General features: G+C 40.1%; 2 protein-coding genes across 6 annotated transcripts in view; both read left to right on the top strand.

Annotated features, from left to right (window-relative positions):
• Nucleotides 1–500: 500 nt before the first annotated feature.
• LOC308104400 (C-X-C chemokine receptor type 3-like) lies at nucleotides 501–2,629 on the top strand (the record flags this gene model as incomplete). The annotated part of the gene is made up of 2 exons (XM_080454808.1): nucleotides 501–901; nucleotides 2,074–2,629. 2 exons carry the CDS (start codon nucleotides 501–503, stop codon nucleotides 2,627–2,629), a joined length of 957 nt encoding a protein of 318 aa, XP_080310934.1.
• Nucleotides 2,630–12,995: 10,366 nt separating this feature from the next.
• Nucleotides 12,996–16,756, top strand: part of atrnl1b (attractin-like 1b) — a 149,095-nt gene continuing 145,334 nt past the window's right edge. For 2 of the 5 annotated variants that reach the window (XM_080456210.1, XM_080456211.1), the window contains exons 1-2: nucleotides 12,996–13,619; nucleotides 14,200–14,540. In XM_080456210.1, the coding sequence (XP_080312336.1) occupies nucleotides 13,563–13,619; nucleotides 14,200–14,540 (398 nt within the window). In that variant the 5' untranslated portion in view covers nucleotides 12,996–13,562. The remainder of the gene's footprint in view (nucleotides 13,620–14,199; nucleotides 14,541–16,756) is intronic. The other 3 variants (XM_080456212.1, XM_080456213.1, XM_080456214.1) reach the window with 3 other exon arrangements.

Consider the following 16,756-nt stretch of genomic DNA (forward strand, 5'->3'; position numbering starts at 1 on the left):
CTCTTATTAATAAACTTATGTTGCTATAATCAGTGGCTCTCAAACCTTTTCATGTCAAGGACCCCCAAGATGATATGTATCTGGCCGCGGACCCCTATCTCAAAATATTTAGTTCCAGGGACCCCCCAGAAGCAAAGATTTGAGTTAAAAATGTTCACTTTAAAACATATACAGTATATATATTCAAAGATTTGAACACATTTTCATGATTTAAAAAAAATAGCAGATCTACAAGCTCATAGCGCGCGGCACTCTGTGCCGCGCTATGAGCTATTTTCACTGCTATTTCCACTTTTTTCGAAACTGTTTTACGACAAAGTAGGGCATTCATAAAAAAGAAGGAAAAAAAAGAAACATGGAGATACAAGGTTTCTATCCGGCAGCCACGCTATATAAACCACATTCCGCTCAAGGCAAGCCACCAGATCACTCCCCAGTCTTCGCCCCTTGCTGTTGCAACCACCATCAAACATCAGTCTTTTTGTCCCAGAACAAAAAAAATGGAAGAGCTTTTCACCTCCAACGACTCCCATCTCCTCGCTTCGCCGACCTCGCCCTCCGAGGAGTTCACCCCGAGCGCCGCGAACCTGACCGCGGCGGTCGTCCTGGGCCTGTTCTTCGTCCTGGGCACTCTGGGAAACGTCGGCGTGCTGGCGCTCCTGCTACGCAGGCTGGATCCGAACAACTTCACCCACCTGCTGATGCTGAACCTGGTGTGCTGCGACCTGCTGTGCCTGACCGTCCTGCCTGTGTGGATCGGCGACTCGGTGCGGCGCTGGGACCTGAGCTACGGCCTCTGCAAGGTCGTCACCTTCGTGACCTTCTGCAGCCACTACGCCAACTTGTACATCATCACGCTGATGAGCGTCCAGCGCTTCATGAGGGTGCTCCATCGCCGCCGGTCAGTGGTGGAAAACGTATTCAAATGTTTTACTTAAGTAAAAGTAGCAATACTGCAGTGTAGAAATACTCTGTTACAAGTAAAAGTAAGGTATTCGAAATTTACTTGAGTAAAAGTGCAAAAGTGTTGGTATCAAAATGTACTTAAAGGGATATTTCACTTTCAAAAAAACTTTGGGTCATTTTATCATCTACTCAGGCTTTTGTGAGCCCCCCAGACTGTTTTTAAGTTGCTTGATTCAGTATTTAGATATTTGATATTCATTTTATCAGACACGCCCCCTTCCTATACAAACCCATTATAACTTCAAACTCAATTTTTAACATGTTAGATTCATCAAAAACACCAGTCCTTGGTTTTGGTGACTCACCCCGCCCTCCTAATATGCGAGGGGGCCGTGTTTTTTCGATAACTTTTTTCATTTATTTTTTATATTATTTTTGAAAAAATGAAAATGAAAAAATTAAATACAATAAAAGAATGAAATAAAATAAATGAAAAAAGTTATCGAAAAAACACGCCCCCCTCGTGTATTAGGAGGGCGGGTTGAATCACCAGAACCAAGGACGGGTGTTTTTGATAAATCTAACATGTTAAAATGGAGTTTGAAGTTATAATGGGTTTGTATAGGAAGGGGGCGTGTCTGATAAAATGAATATCATATATCTAAATACTGAATCAAGCAACTTAAAAATGGTCTGGGGGGCTCACAAAAGCCTGACCCAAATGACCCAAAGTTTTTTTGAAAGTGAAATATCCCTTTTAAGTATCAAAAGTAAAAGTACTCATTGTGCATGTCCCATTTCACAAGTTCAAAATGTATAAACATCTTCTGAAAATAGCAGATCTACAAGCTCACAATACGTTGCATCACAACGCATTGTGAGCTTGTAGATCGGCTATTTTCAAATGGCAGAAATATATATAGGGCTGAACTGGTTAATGTATGTTTTGTGATAATAATCTAAATCTGCAGTATAGTAACTAAAGCTTTCAAATAATTGTAGTGGAGTAAAAGTAGGCCTACAATATCTGCCTCTGAGATGTAGTGGAGTAGAAGTATAAGTATTGAAAATGGGAAATACTCCAGTAAAGTAAAAAATCCTCAAAAGTGTACTTTTAAGTACAGTACTTGAGTAAATGTACTTAGTTACTTTACACCACTGCCGCAGGTGGGCGCGGATGGGCGCCACGGGTGAGAGGGCGCTGATCGCGGGACTCTGGGCCGTTTCGTGCCTCATGACCTGGCCGTCCGTGGCCTCGTTTGGCCGGATGAAGGACGGCCGCTTCGACTGCAGCAGGCCGCCGCAGATGGTAGGGGAAACCCTGACCGCCGCCGTGCTCGACCTGCTGTTCGGCTTCGTGGTGCCGTTCTCCGTCATGACGTCCTTCTACCTCTGCCTCTACAGGAAGGTGAAGGAGATATCGCTGTCCGGCTGCAAGCGGACGAGCCAGCTCATCTCCAGGATCATTGTAACCTTCGTGGTTTTCTGGGTTCCCATCCACGTCATGGGCATCGTGGGGATCGTGGGGGCTTCGCTGCGTACGTCGCGGCCCAACGTGGCGTATAAACTGGAGTGCTTCATGGATACGTTTGAGGTGAAGCTGGTTTACATTTTCCCCTTGTTCAGGTTAGTCATAGACCCGTTTCTCTATGCCTTTTCGTTTCGCAAAATTTGGCCGAGTAGCAGAGAGAATGGGGATTTTCTGCAGGCGAGCAATGTGTGACCTTTTTTGTTAAAAGCTATATATAGGCCAAAGGGACCGATAAGTCTTGTGGACAATAACAACATTTACTTACTGTAGGCTACTTAAAGGTAGGGTAAGTGATTTACTTTGGTTAACATAAGTGTTAAATAGCTCTATATTGTGATAGTAGCCTACTCATTACGTGCCGTGTTTGTTCAGTAAAAGGAGTTTAGTTTTGGTTTAGTTTAGTTTAGTTTATTTCAGTCAGTCAATTTGTGGTAACATTACAGTAATAGGTAACAAAATAAAATAAATGTTATCAAGAAAAGATACCCACATTTCTGACCAAAAAGGTATAGGCTGAAGCATTGCTTATTACGCCTTATTAAGTCTCCCATGTCTCTCCAGCTGTGTTTGTTCAGTAAAAGGAGTTTAGTTTTGGTTTAGTTTAGTTTAGTTTATTTCAGTCAGTCAATTTGTGGTAACATTACAGTAATAGGTAACAAAATAAAATAAATGTTATCAAGAAAAGATACCCACATTTCTGACCAAAAAGGTATAGGCTGAAGCATTGCTTATTACGCCTTATTAAGTCTCCCATGTCTCTCCAGCTCTTTATTAAACAAAAACATGCATTTTCAGTGCTCTCTCCTGATTGGCTTAAATGTTGTCACCTACATGAAAATGTGCTATATTCTGTTTACTAAAGAGCTGGAGAGACCCCTGTGACCGAACAAACGCTCTGTAGCAATGATTACTATCAGAATATAGTACATTAACCTTTTTAACAAAACAATAACAAATACCAAAGTGAATTTTGTGAATTTCTGAGTATCTGTTGAGTAGGCTATTTGTATTTTTTGGTACTTATGACTTTCACTCCACTACTGTACATTTCAAAGAAAATCTTTGTTCTTTGGACTCCACTACATTTTTAAGAAGCTTCACTTTCAAAAAAACGTTTGGTCATTTTATCGTCTACTCAGGCCTTTGTGAGCCCCCCAGACAGTTTTTAAGATGCTTTATTCAATATTTAGATATTTGATATTCATGTTATCAGACCTTCCTATACAAACCCATTGTAACTTCAAACTCCATTTTAACCATGTTAGATTCAAAACACCCGTCCTTGGTTCTGGTGACTCACCCTGCCCTCCTAATGCGTGAGGGGGCCGTGTTTTTCCGATTACTTTTGTCATTTAAAACATTTTCTTTTTTATTGTATTAAATTTTTTTCATTTTCCCAAAAATATATAAAAAATAAATGAAAAAAGTAATAGAAAAAACACGGCCCCCTCGCGTATTAGGGGGGCGGTATGAGTCACCAGAACCAAGGACGGGTGTTTTTGATGAATCTATCATGGTTAAAATGAGTTTGAAGTTATAATGAGTTTGTAGGAAGGGTCTGATCAAATGAATATCAAATATCTAAATACTGAATCGAGCAACTTAAAAACTGTCTGGGGGGCTCACAAAAGCCTGAGTAGACGATAAAATGACCAAAAGTTTTTTTGAAAGTGAAATATCCCTTAAGGGCGCGCTCCCACCAAGAGTTGGCTGGCCGCTGTTAAACGCAGGTTGTGCGCGGCCACAGTTTTTTGCAGCCAGCGGATTCAAAAAAACGCACCTGTCACTCACATTCAAGACCGTCCCCGTAGCCCACACCGCCTGCTGCCTTGAGCACCATGTTGCTTCCTGAGTCTTGAGACGGTCCGCCTTCAACTCACCCGATTGGACAGAGGGAGAAAATCGGCTCCTGCCTCCAGCAGTTTTATGCTTAGTCGCGGAGAGCAGATAAACGCAAGGTCTGCGCGACAAGCGGAAAAATCTGCTCTTGCGTGAATCCACGCATTTACATTGACAATGCATTGGCAGATTCTGCCCCAGAGGTAAAATAAAAGTGCGGTGGGGCGCGCTCTCACCAAAAGTTGTCTGGCCGCTGTTAAACGCAGGTTGTGCGCGGCCACAGTTTTTTGCAGCCAGCGGATTCTAAAAAACGGGAGTGACGCGCCTGTCACTCACTTTCAGGACCCTCCCCGTAGCCCGCACCGCCTGCTGCCTTGAGCACCATGGTGCTTCCTGAGTCTTGGGACGGTCCGCCTTCCACTCACCCGATTGGACAGAGGGAGAAAATCGGCTCCTCCCTCCAGCAGTTTTCTGCTTCAAATGGACAAGTCGTGCAGAGCAGATAAACGCAAGGTCTGCGCGACAGGCGGAAAAATCCGCTCTTGCGTGATTCCACGCATTTACATTGACAATGCATTGGCAGATTCTGCCCCAGAGGTAAAATAAAAGTGCGGTGGGAGTGCGCCCTTAAGCCCTATTTCAAAAGCAGATAATTTAGCTGATCTACAAGCTGACAACGTGTCACATTGAGACGGTTTGTGAACTTGTAGATCCGTTATTTTCAGTACTTGACATTTGAAAAAATTGTGTGTTGATTTTTTGGGGGAAATATGCTAAATTTCAATACAGCAATGCATTGATATTAAAAACACAATGTGCTTTGTAATTGGTTCTTTTGAATACATAAGTATTTTTTTAAAGCATAGCTACTACTTTTCCTGAAGTAGTTTGTTTAAAACAAGTACTCCAGTACTTTAACTCAAGTACAAGTTTGAATGAGCAACTTTCACTTATAGCTATGGGAGTGATATTTGACCAGGAGTATCTATACTTTGAATCAAGTACTGGGGTTGAGTGCTTTGTCCATAACTGGTTTTATTAGTCACTGATCGCAATAGCTCGGGGTTCTATTGTGTTAGTAGAGATTATATAATGTGTCAACACAAAAATAAAAAGGCCTAAAAATGTTTTCAGTAATTGTCTAAATCTTACCAATCATTGTGTAGAAAACCAAGAAAAAGCTATTATTACTCTCAGGTATAATAGTGTGTTATTTGATTTTCCTATTTGTCTCATCTGTCTAAGAAAGTAGCTAGCAGGTATATTGCACTTTTCTTTTACCTTAGCGCTAGGTATACTCGTAGTTGCTTGTTTTAGAAGAGAATACACTTAAGACTTCTGGGGTATTAGTAGTTTTCTTGCCTACCTATGTTGAATGCACTTACTTATTGTAAGTCACTTTGGATAAAAGCGTCTGCTAAATGACTTTAATTAAATTTTGACATGCAGCGAGGCAGATTTGATGTTACCAGTTTCTATTGTTTTAATTGTGCTTCAATAGACCAGACATGATTACTAACATCACCGTTTCTCAACATTTTGGGTCCGGGGCCAACCAGTGGTCCAAATGGACCCTTATGGGTCTGTTACTCTGTATGCGAGTGTACAATTTATTGGAACCAAATAACCTCAGAGTTAAATTAACACTGAGGATTTTACAGTGTCCCAGAGATTTAAATTAAATAAATAAATACATAAAAAATGGTATCAAGTGAGGGTCCATAGCCTATTGCATATCAAACTGGGGGTCCTTGAAATTAAAAGGGTTGAGAATCACTGACTTATACATGCTTGCTCTCTTGAATTTTGGTACAAGCTGTATCTATCAATTTAAGTGAGATGTACAGTATTTGTATTGTATCCTGTTTTTTCTGCATCTTTCATTCCTGCACATGCTGTTGTAGCCCAGTCTCAACCTGTGGGTCGGGACCCCCAGGGGGGTCCCCATATGATTTTGGGGGGGTCCCCAGATGACAGTGAAGTGACAATTTAAAGGGATAGTTCACCCCCAAAATGACTAGTTTTCCCTATCGATTAGTCACCCCATGTTGAATTCATGGATATTTTTTAGTTTTTGTCGCATTCCTAAGCCAATAATTTGATGAACGGCAGCGGTTCCGGTAGGAGACACAAAGAGTCTCCTTTGTGTCTCCTACTGGAACCGTGCCTACTGGTCCGCAGGTCATCAAATTATTGGCTTAGGAATACGAACAAATAAAATAAAAAACTATCCATGAATTCAAGTGTCCATGGGGTGACTAGTCGATAGAAACAATTTTTTTTTTGGGTGAACTATTCCTTTAAGGACTTTTAAGACCTTTTTAATACATAAAAAAGAAAAGTAAATTCAATTTAAAAAAGAGCATCAAAAGTAATCAACAAACTATACTATAAAAACTGGTCAAACATGTCCAAATTGTCAAATAATATAAGCAAGAGGCAAAGATTGCGAAAATAGACGATCTACAAGCTCACAACGCCTCGCAGCGCGAGCCGTTGTGAGTTTGTAGATCGGCTATTTTCACAATATTTATCTGTGGGAACTGAATTTAATGTCTCAACTCCTACAATTCCAAGTGCTTGTCAGAGTGGGGGTCCCCACAGTTCAAATATTATGATTATTTTGGGGGGTTGCTGTGTGAAAATGTTGTAGCCCACTGTGCTACTTAGTGGTATCAAAAATAATCGAATAATCGATTAATCGCAATGCGGACATGGACAATTATGAATCGATTCACAAATGTCAATAATCGATTAATCGAATAATCGATTTTGAAAAAGAAAATCTTATTTATTTTTTATTTATTTTTTTATATATATATATATATATTTTTTTAAATCATGTTGCTAATTGCAGCAGGCAGATTTATATGTCGTTCAGTATATCTGACTGCTTGTATTGACTGATGAAAAAGTTTCCATGTTGTACAATAATATAGAAAAGTGTGATGCATTGCGATGCATCGTCGAATCGAATCGAATCGAATTATTACAAGGTTAATTGTAATCGAATCGAATCGTTACCTGGTGAATCGTAATCGAATTGAATCGTGAGGGCAGTGCCAATGCACACCTCTATGGACATAACACTGTACTGGCTGGAACAGTGCTCTTATTAAATGCCTTTAACTATATTTTTTATTCTAGATTTTATTGATTTTTTTTTAACCATGCACTTGTATAATTGATGTTTACGTATAAGTTGCAACTTATGTATAAACTGTGATATTAGGAATTTGACAAATACATCTTTCCCCCTTTCTTGAAACATGCAAATGTTAGGAGCTTGTGCGACAAAAGTATATATTTTTTGTAAACCTGTTTTGTGACAATAAAATTGAAGTTGAAACACTACCCATCCTCTCTGCCTGGCCTACTTGTTGTTAACTAGTTGTACGAACGCTTGTGTTATTGTTGTACTGTTTTATTGGATCTTGTTTAGTCAATACACTTATTTCTTTTAGCTCCTGCTCATTTAATTTTGCTATTGTTGTCTCATCTGTTTAAGGAAAATAGGTAGCTGATATATTGCACTTTTACCTTAGCGCTAGGTATACTCTTGGTTGCTTGTTTTTGCAGAAATTGCACTTAATACTTCTGGTGATTAGTAGTTTTCGTTCCCTACCTATGTTGAATGCACTTATTGTAAGTCGCTTTGGATAAAAGCGTCTGCTAAATGACTGTAATGTAATGTAATGTAATGAAACAACTTTTTTTTCAGCATCACATTTCCATTCCATTGCTACAGTTAAAGGAGTAGTTCCCCCAAAAAAATGTTTTATTGTCTCCGCCAGGCCTAAGGCATGGCGAGAGAGTATGTTTTACCCCCTGTCCGTCCGTGTGTCCGTGTGTCCGTCCGTCCGTCCGTCCATCTGTCTGTGAGCAGCTAATCTCCGGCACCGTTGGCCCGGCCCAGGGCCGGCGCGCCCATTAGGCAGAGTAGGCAGTTGCCTAGGGCGCCACTAGGTGGGGGGGCGCCCAAAAAAATATTGCCTAGGGCGCCAAATTGCCTAGCACCGGCCCTGGCCCGGCCGCAGCCAAACTGTGTACACACACTCCCTGGATGCCAATTCAGAACCTCTGCCCCAAATTTTTCACATGCGCCTGTTATAGCGCCACCAGGAGGCCGATTTGTGCAAAACCCATTTTTTAATATTAATCTTACAGATTTTATCCAAACGTCATGTAAATCGGTACACACTATCTCTATAGTCATGTGATGAAATCGGATCTGTCCGATTTCCCAGATTCCATCCTGATTGGCTAAGGTTGGCTTCCAAAGTTTGTAGGATGGGTCCGTTTTGAACAAAATGCCTCAAATCATGAACGCAGCTTGCAATTTCCGTTAAATTTCACACGCGCATTCCCACTAGGCAGAGGAAGAAATGCCACCCTTTTCCATTGGCCCGTTATAGCGCCACCAGCAGGTCTAATTTAGCAAAACACATTTTTGGAACAAAATGCCTCAAATCATGAATGCGGTGTCCGATTGCCGTGAAAGGCCTAAGAAGAAATTGCACCCTTCTCACATTGGCCTATTATAGCGCCACCAGGAGGCCACAATAAGTACCTGACCTGGCGGAGACCTGTGCTCCGAGGAGCACTTTTTCTAGTTTTCTATCAATTACACACCCCATAAAGTATTGAACTCATGGAGATTTTTTTGTTTTTGTCGCATTCCTAAGCCAATAATTTGATATCCAGGCAGAAAGATGCTAATATATCCGGTAGGAGACTCACCGGAGAGACCGCCGGTCATCAAATTTGGCTTAGGAATGCGACAAAAACAAAAAGAATCTCCATGAATTCAATGCTTCATGGGGTGTGTAATTGATAGAAAATATGATTTTTTTTGGGTGAACTACTCCTTTAATCTGATCTTTCCATTTCCTATCTTTGACATTTTGCATGTCTCAGACACTGAAACAGATCTAGTGTATCTGCTATTATCGAAAAACTTTTTTTTTTTTTACATGGCTTGACAAAAATATCCGCGGCCTAATGGGGGTCCTTGACACGGAAATGTTTGAGAAGCACTAACAGACCACTAAATCAGTCAGGATGTCGAGGCAAATGGAATCAGAGTTACTTTATCCCATTAAGACCGGGAACGCATCTGTGTCATTTTAAGATTTCTTTGGCTATTCAAAAATAGCAGATCTACAAGCTCATAGCGCGGCACCGAGTGCCGCATTTTTTTGTGAAAATGTGTGCAAATTGGCCGATGTCTAAATCCTAACAGTTTAAAAAAAAAAACTTATGTTGCTATATCAGTAGATCTCAAACCTTTTCATATCAAGGACCCCCAAAATTATATGTATTTGGCCGCGGACCCCCATCTCAAAATGTTTTGTTCCAGGGACCCCCAGAAGCAAAGATTTGAGTTACAAATGTTGGCTTTAAGATTTGCACAAATCTTCAAGATTTTTCAAAAGATTGCAGATCTACAAGCTCATAGCGCTATGAACTTCTATATCTACTTTTTTTTTTTTGAATAGCCAAATAAATCTGAAAATGACACAGATGCGTTCCCGGTCTTAATGGGTTATATTACAAAGATAGAAACATATTTACATGAGCTCATGGGAGAAGTAGGCCTACATTAAACACTCAGGGTGGTGTTCAAGTAGTTCTCATAAGAGCATATGGTAGCTATAGTAGCTACTGTATACAGTGGTGGCCAGGCCAAATAGTTCTCATCAAAGCATAGCATATACCGTGGCTACTGTATGCCACAACCATAAGATGTGTGTTCATAGAAGAGGGGTTTTCATAGTTTTGTTTTGACCTGTTTGACAGCACTATCATCAGTATTGTGTAAATTAAAGTTTTTTGGTTTGTTTGTTTGTTTACACATTATTTTTAATGTTTAATATTATTATTATTGTTTCTATTAAAGTAGGGTAAGTGATTTACTTTGGTTAAAATAAGTGTTAAATAGCTCTATATTCTGATAGTACTCATTGCTATAGAGTGTTTGTTCAGTAAAAGGAGTCTCCCATGTCTCTCCAGCTCTTTATTAAACAGAAAATGCATTTTCAGTACTCTCTCCTGATTGGCTTAAATTGTGTCACCTACAGTACATGAAAATGAATGTATATTCTGTTTACTAAAGAGCTGGAGAGACCCCTATGACCGAACAAACGCTCTGTAGCAATGATTACTGTCAGAATATAGTAGGCCCTACTTTAACCTTTTAACAAAAAAAATATATATATATCCCAAAAATATCACTTACCCTACCTTTAATACTACTTTAGATGTTAATGTGTACAATATTTATGTGCCCAGTGCCCACTTTTACGGTTATGCGTAGAAGTGGCCAGTCCACCTTTGTCCGGTGAGACCTTAGATAGAGACAGTGGTGGAAAGTAACTAAGTACATTTACTCAAGTACTGGACTTAAGTAAAAAAAAAACATGGAATTTTTCTATATACTTCGGCTATTTGAAAATAGCAGATCTACAAGCTAACACGTCGCTTTGTGATGTGTTGTGAGCTTGTAGATCTGCTATTTTCAATATATTTTGAACACATGTGAAATAGGACATTCTGCATAATGAGTACTTTTACTTTTGTTTAAAGGGATACTTCACTTTCACATAAAATAAACATTAAAAATATATATTTAAAAAAATGAAAGAAGTTATGGCAAAATTAAGGCCCCCTCACACATTAGTAGGACACTCTAATGCGTGAGGGGGCCATGAATTTTCCATTACTTTTTTCATTTATTTTTAATATATTTTTTAAATGTTTCCCCGACCCTAAAGTGAAGTATCCCTTTAAGTACATTTTGATGCCAATAGGCTACTTTTGTACTTTTACTCAAGTACATTTTGAATTCCAGACTTTTACTTGAAACAGAGTATTTCTATATAGCAGAATTGATACTTTTACTTAAGTAAAGATTTGTTGTACTTTTTCCACCACTGGATGAGACACTTTGAAGCTTCCTTGTAAATGAGGAACACTTATTATACAGTATTTGACCAACAGGTGGCACTATACACATTTATTAAACTAGACTAAGTCTAAACATCTGTCTGTTTGCCAGACTTGATCAGACAGAATCTTTTTTTTTTTTAATGTCTCAGAACGGGTATAATATATCAATCTGATCATGGATTTTTTCCCCCAAAAATCTGTATTATGATCCTGTTCAAATAGAATGATGCCAAATGAAAATAATCTGGAAATTGGCTTAAACCAGTGTTCTTTTCTACTACCCCCCCAAAAAAATATATGATAACAAAAGATAATATTCTGAAATCCTGAATAAAATGAGCTTGTAGATCTGCTATTTTCCAAAGATTTTTATACATTTTGAAATGAGACATTCTGCATAATGAGTACTTTCTACTTTTGGTACTTAAGTACCACTACAATTATTTTGAAACTTTAGTTACTAGTTACCTAGCAGATATACATTATTATATTATAAAACATACATTAACCACTTTAGCCCTATTTTATACGTAGGCTATTTGAAAATAGCAGATCTACAAGCTCACAACGCGTCGGATCGCAACACATTGTGAGCTTATAGATCTGCAATTTTCAAACATTTTATTACTTTTACTTTTGGTACTTTAAGTATATTTTGATGCCAATACTTTTGTACTTTTACCCAAGTAACATTTTGAACAAAGGCCCTTTACTTGTAGCAGAGTATCTCTACATTGCAGTATTGATACTTTTACTTAAGTAAAACATATGAGTACTTTTTCCACCACTGATTATATGTTATTGTGACATTTACATTAAACCAAATTTGTGCCATTTTCCCCCAAACGTATTGTGACCTCTGACAGTCTACAAGCAGGTGTTCAATAGATTCGTCCTCATTACAGTTCTCAATAGGGCATTTAACAGTTTTCACAAAGCGGTACTTTTTTCCACAGCATGCAATGCTGTGAAATGTGAATATCGGCACTGTCTCTTTAAATAGAAACCCTCTCCACTACGCATGCGTGGGAAAAGTTTTCTCCAACCTGAGGAGGGCGTAAGGTATATTTTTTACCAGTGACATAACTGGCAGGCACGCTTACATTTAACAACATCATATAATAACTGTAAATTAGCTCAGCATTTCATTGTCTTTTATTTGACTTAACTCGGCATATAGTTTTAAAAGTTTTTCAAAGTATAGATCTGACATCTGAGTGTATCTTAAATGGATATAAAATAGTATAATAATAATAATAATAATAATAATAATAATAATAATAATAATATTTTTGGTCCTCCCAGGGGTCCTTGGGGGGCTCCAGGGGGTCCCCAGCAAAAGTGGTTCACAATCATTTTAACCACTTTTCCATTGATATGATGGCTATTCAAAAAAATAGCAGATCTACAAGTTCACAGAGCCGTGCTTTTTTTTTTAGAAGAAAAAAATAAATACAAATATCGAAAATGTTTGGAACATTTTGATTTTTTCAGATGGGGGTCGGCGACCAAATACATATCAATTTGGTGGGGTCCTTGACTTGAAAAAGTTTAAGAACCACTGGCCTAATGCATACTCCCCTATTTGCATATCAAACTGTGTGTGTATGGGGGGTCCTTAAAATGAAAAGGGTTGATTAACACTTGAATAATAAACTCTTACAATTACCCCCCCCCCCCCCCCCCCTTTCATTCACATCCATGTTGACTGCGGCAGCGGCAGCCCTCCTCCACACACACACAGCTCCTACCACTGGGGGGAAGAGAGAGAGAGAGCTAGCCTCCTCCACACACAAACAGTTCCCTTTTCCCGGCCCTTTGTTCCGCCGCGGACACTCAGAACCGTTACATTCATTGTAGCTAGACGTTGGTTCACATTGTAGCCAAACGGTCCCGTCTGATCAACTCAAAGTGTCCAGTTTTAGTGTGTGATCGGGGGGTCTCTTTGGCAGTTTGGGGGGGATTGTTTACCAAGATAAACATGGCTGCTGCTAGTGAGACGCAGTCTGGAGGAGGTGGAGAAGAATCGCCGCGGTGTTGAGCCCGTTTTCACAGCCGATCAAGACGATCGGAGCCGGGGACCACCAGCCTAAAGCGGACCACCACCTCCTATTATAGGATCTAATGGATTTAAACGCGATCTGAAGCGGATCATAAGCTATTTGTAACCAAAACATTGGGGGATCGGATCCTAGCCCGATCGGCTACGATGGCTGCTTTTACCCACTTCTACTCTTCTATGGTTCTTTAGATTGTCTTTTGTTTTGTAGTTTCCCCACCAAAAACAACAGTTTAGACTGGTGGATGTGTGTTTTTTTGTGTTAAAAATGCATGCAACATGCAGGACACCAGCAGCAGGCTCCAGGACGACGGATCTAGCGGCCAGATAACCTGGGTAGGCTTCAGAACAAGGCCTTTGATGATCAGTGGTGTATAAAAGTAACTCAGTACATTTACTCAAGTGCTGTGCTTATAAGTACGATTTTGAGGTGCTGTTTTCTTTACTGGAGTATTTCCAATTTTCAGTACTTTCACTTTTACTCCATTACATCTCTGTGGAAAATATTGTACTTTTACCCCCACTACAATGATTTGATTACTTTAGTTACTAGTTAGTTACTTAGCAGATATACATTATTATATTATAAAACATACATTAACCACTTTAGCCCTATTTTATACCTAGGCTACTTGAAAATAGCCGATCTACAAGCTCACAAGGCGTTGCAAAGCGACGCCTTGTGAGCTTGCAGATCTGCTATTATCAAACATTTGAGTACTTTTGGTACTTTTAAGTACATCTTGATGGCAATACTTTTATACGTTCACTCAAGTAACACTTTGATCACAGGCCTTTTGTTCTTGCAACAGAGTATTTGTTACATTGTGGTATCGCTACTTTTACTTAAGTAAAAAGATCTCAGTACTTCTACCAACCACTGCCTTTGATACTTTGATACGGGGCTTTGATTCAGCCTGTTCCAGCAGGAGAGGCTCGTTTCATCATGATGGTGGAACCATCATCAGAAGGGAAGCTGGTCCTCTTCAAGCAGCAGATGATCGGCTCTGGTGGTACCGGTGGATCCGGCTCTGGTTCGAGTCCCTCCTCCCTGCGGGGGATCAACAGATACCTGGCCGTGTGCGTGTGCTTCTACTTCGTGCTCGTCACCTCGCACGCGTCCTCCCCGACCAGCGGCAAGCAGCAGAGCTCCTGCGACGACAAGAGCTGCCTGTCCGGCAAGTGTGTGAACGGATCGTGCGTCTGCGACCGAGGCTGGGCCGGGGACCAGTGCCAGCACTGTCAAGGGAGGTTCAAGTAAGTGGCCTTAAATATACTTCTAATGTCTCCTCAGTTCTCTCAGAGCGTTACACATTTAATCAAATGGACCCTTCAAGGAAGGTTCAAGTAAGTGTGTGTGTGGGCAATCATTATTCTTATAATGTCACCCACTCCTCAGTTCTCTGGCAATCCTGCCAAGGAAGGATTAAGTAAGTGGGCATACATACAGATTAAAAAGCCCAAGAAAGCCATGGCTTGTTTCAATTGGGGTCCTTATGTACTCAGTTCGTAGTGAACATAAAATGACAGATATACACTACTGTACAGAACATCATTTAAACAGTTTAGAAATGAAAAATACACAGTACAATATAGTACAGTAAAAAAGTTCAAGGGGGGAGGCTAGGTTATGACATTTACAGGGGCCAGTTTGGAATTGCAGCCACCTGAAGGTACTTTTTTAGGGCAGTTTTGACTACTTTTGGAAGGGCATTCCACATTTTTGTTGCATAGCAGGTTCAAGTAAGTGGGGCTTGCATATATGCGTATAATGTCACCTACTCCTCCGTTCTCTGAGAGTGTTACACATTTAACCAAATGAACCCCCTCCTTGGGGAACCATTACCAGCACTGCCAAGGAAGGGTCAAGTAACCTGGCGTAATGTAATGTTATCTATCCTCAGTTGTTAAGGGTTCATTTAACTCTGAGAGTGTACAAATGCAAGCAAATGGACCCCTTGGGGACCAGTGCCAGCACTGCCCAGGAAGGTGGGCATGTGTAATGTAATGTTATCCATTTGGGGGGCTGAATTATCCTCGGTGTTATGTGTGTGATATGTTGTTATGGGCTCCAGAGTTTCAACAGATGCATCATGGTGGGGGTGGTCCTGGGTTCGAACCTAGCAGAGGCCTCTCTGTGTGGACTGGAGTTTGGCATGATTCATGTCCCTGTGTTCATGTGGATGTCCTCCTACACCAAAGTAAAGTACACAGATGGAATATAGTTAATTGGCAAGCAATTTAAGAACAACAACATGTGTCGCCATTCAAAAGCGTCAATGTGGAGTAGACACAAACAAGCCGAAGCATGTTTCCATTGTGGTCCACCAAAGAGACAAACAACACCCGACAGACTATACAAGTAACCATATATAGACAGTTGAGAACAATGGACACAGGACAAGCCACTTAAAGGTAAAATAAGTGTTAAATAGCTCTATATTCTGATGGTACTCATTGCTATAGAGTGTTTGTTCAGTAAGAGGAGTCTCCCAGTCAGGATACAGAGTAAACAATTGGAAGTGATGGACAACATTGGAACTGGAACACTAAAAAAAAATGAAGCTGATATATGGGTACACTCTCCTGATTGGCTGATATTTTGTCACCTACTTGAAACATTTCCCCCTGATTATTAAAGAGCTGGAGAGACAGGGAGACTCCTGTTACTGAACAGACACTCTTTAGCAATGATTACTATCACAATATAGAGCTTTAACCTTTTAACAAAAACGGCACAACGAGATAGAAAGCCACATGTAGCCAAGTCCAATTTGTAGGGGTGTGCCGATATATCGTCCCGCGATATATCGCGATACGTTTTCGTGACGATATGTATCGTTTTGGGGAAAAAAATATCGTTTTGATTTTTTTTTTTACAATAATAATAATCAGGCATGCAAACAGCCCCGAGGTGAAAAGGGTGACATGTTGTTTTTTTTCGGATCAGGTGTCACACTATTGCCCTATTTGGATTCAAAACGGCTATTGTAGCTGAAAAGCTACAAGTTTGCATGTCTGAATAATGCAAAAACTGAATTATTTGTTTGCATTTGCTTTTTTTCTCCCCCATATATTTTCATAATAAAAAAGTGCGTATCGTATCGAAATCGTATCGAAGTTGTGAGCAAAATATCGTATCGTATAGTTTCGTGAAATTAGTGTATCGGCACACCCCTACCAATTAGTGTTTAATCTCTCCCTTGGCTGAATACCCATGAGCATCCCTCACTCTTGGACAAAACAATTAAGCGAGTGTTTGGAAACTAAGTCATTTAGGATCTTGAAAAGCAAACACAACGAAAGATGGGGAAACTCTCTCCTCCACCCTAAGCCATCTTAGACCAGTGGTTCTCAAAAGTGGGGTCCTCCAGGGACCCTCAGGGTTCCTTGAGGGGGTTCCGAATGGACCCTTACAGGTCTGTAACTCTGACAGTGTACAAATGGAACCAAATGGACCCGAACCAAATGGA

The sequence above is a fragment of the Gymnoscopelus braueri genome (genome assembly GCF_963280865.1).
Source record: "Gymnoscopelus braueri genome assembly, chromosome: 17".
Classification (NCBI taxonomy): Eukaryota; Metazoa; Chordata; class Actinopteri; order Myctophiformes; family Myctophidae; genus Gymnoscopelus; species Gymnoscopelus braueri.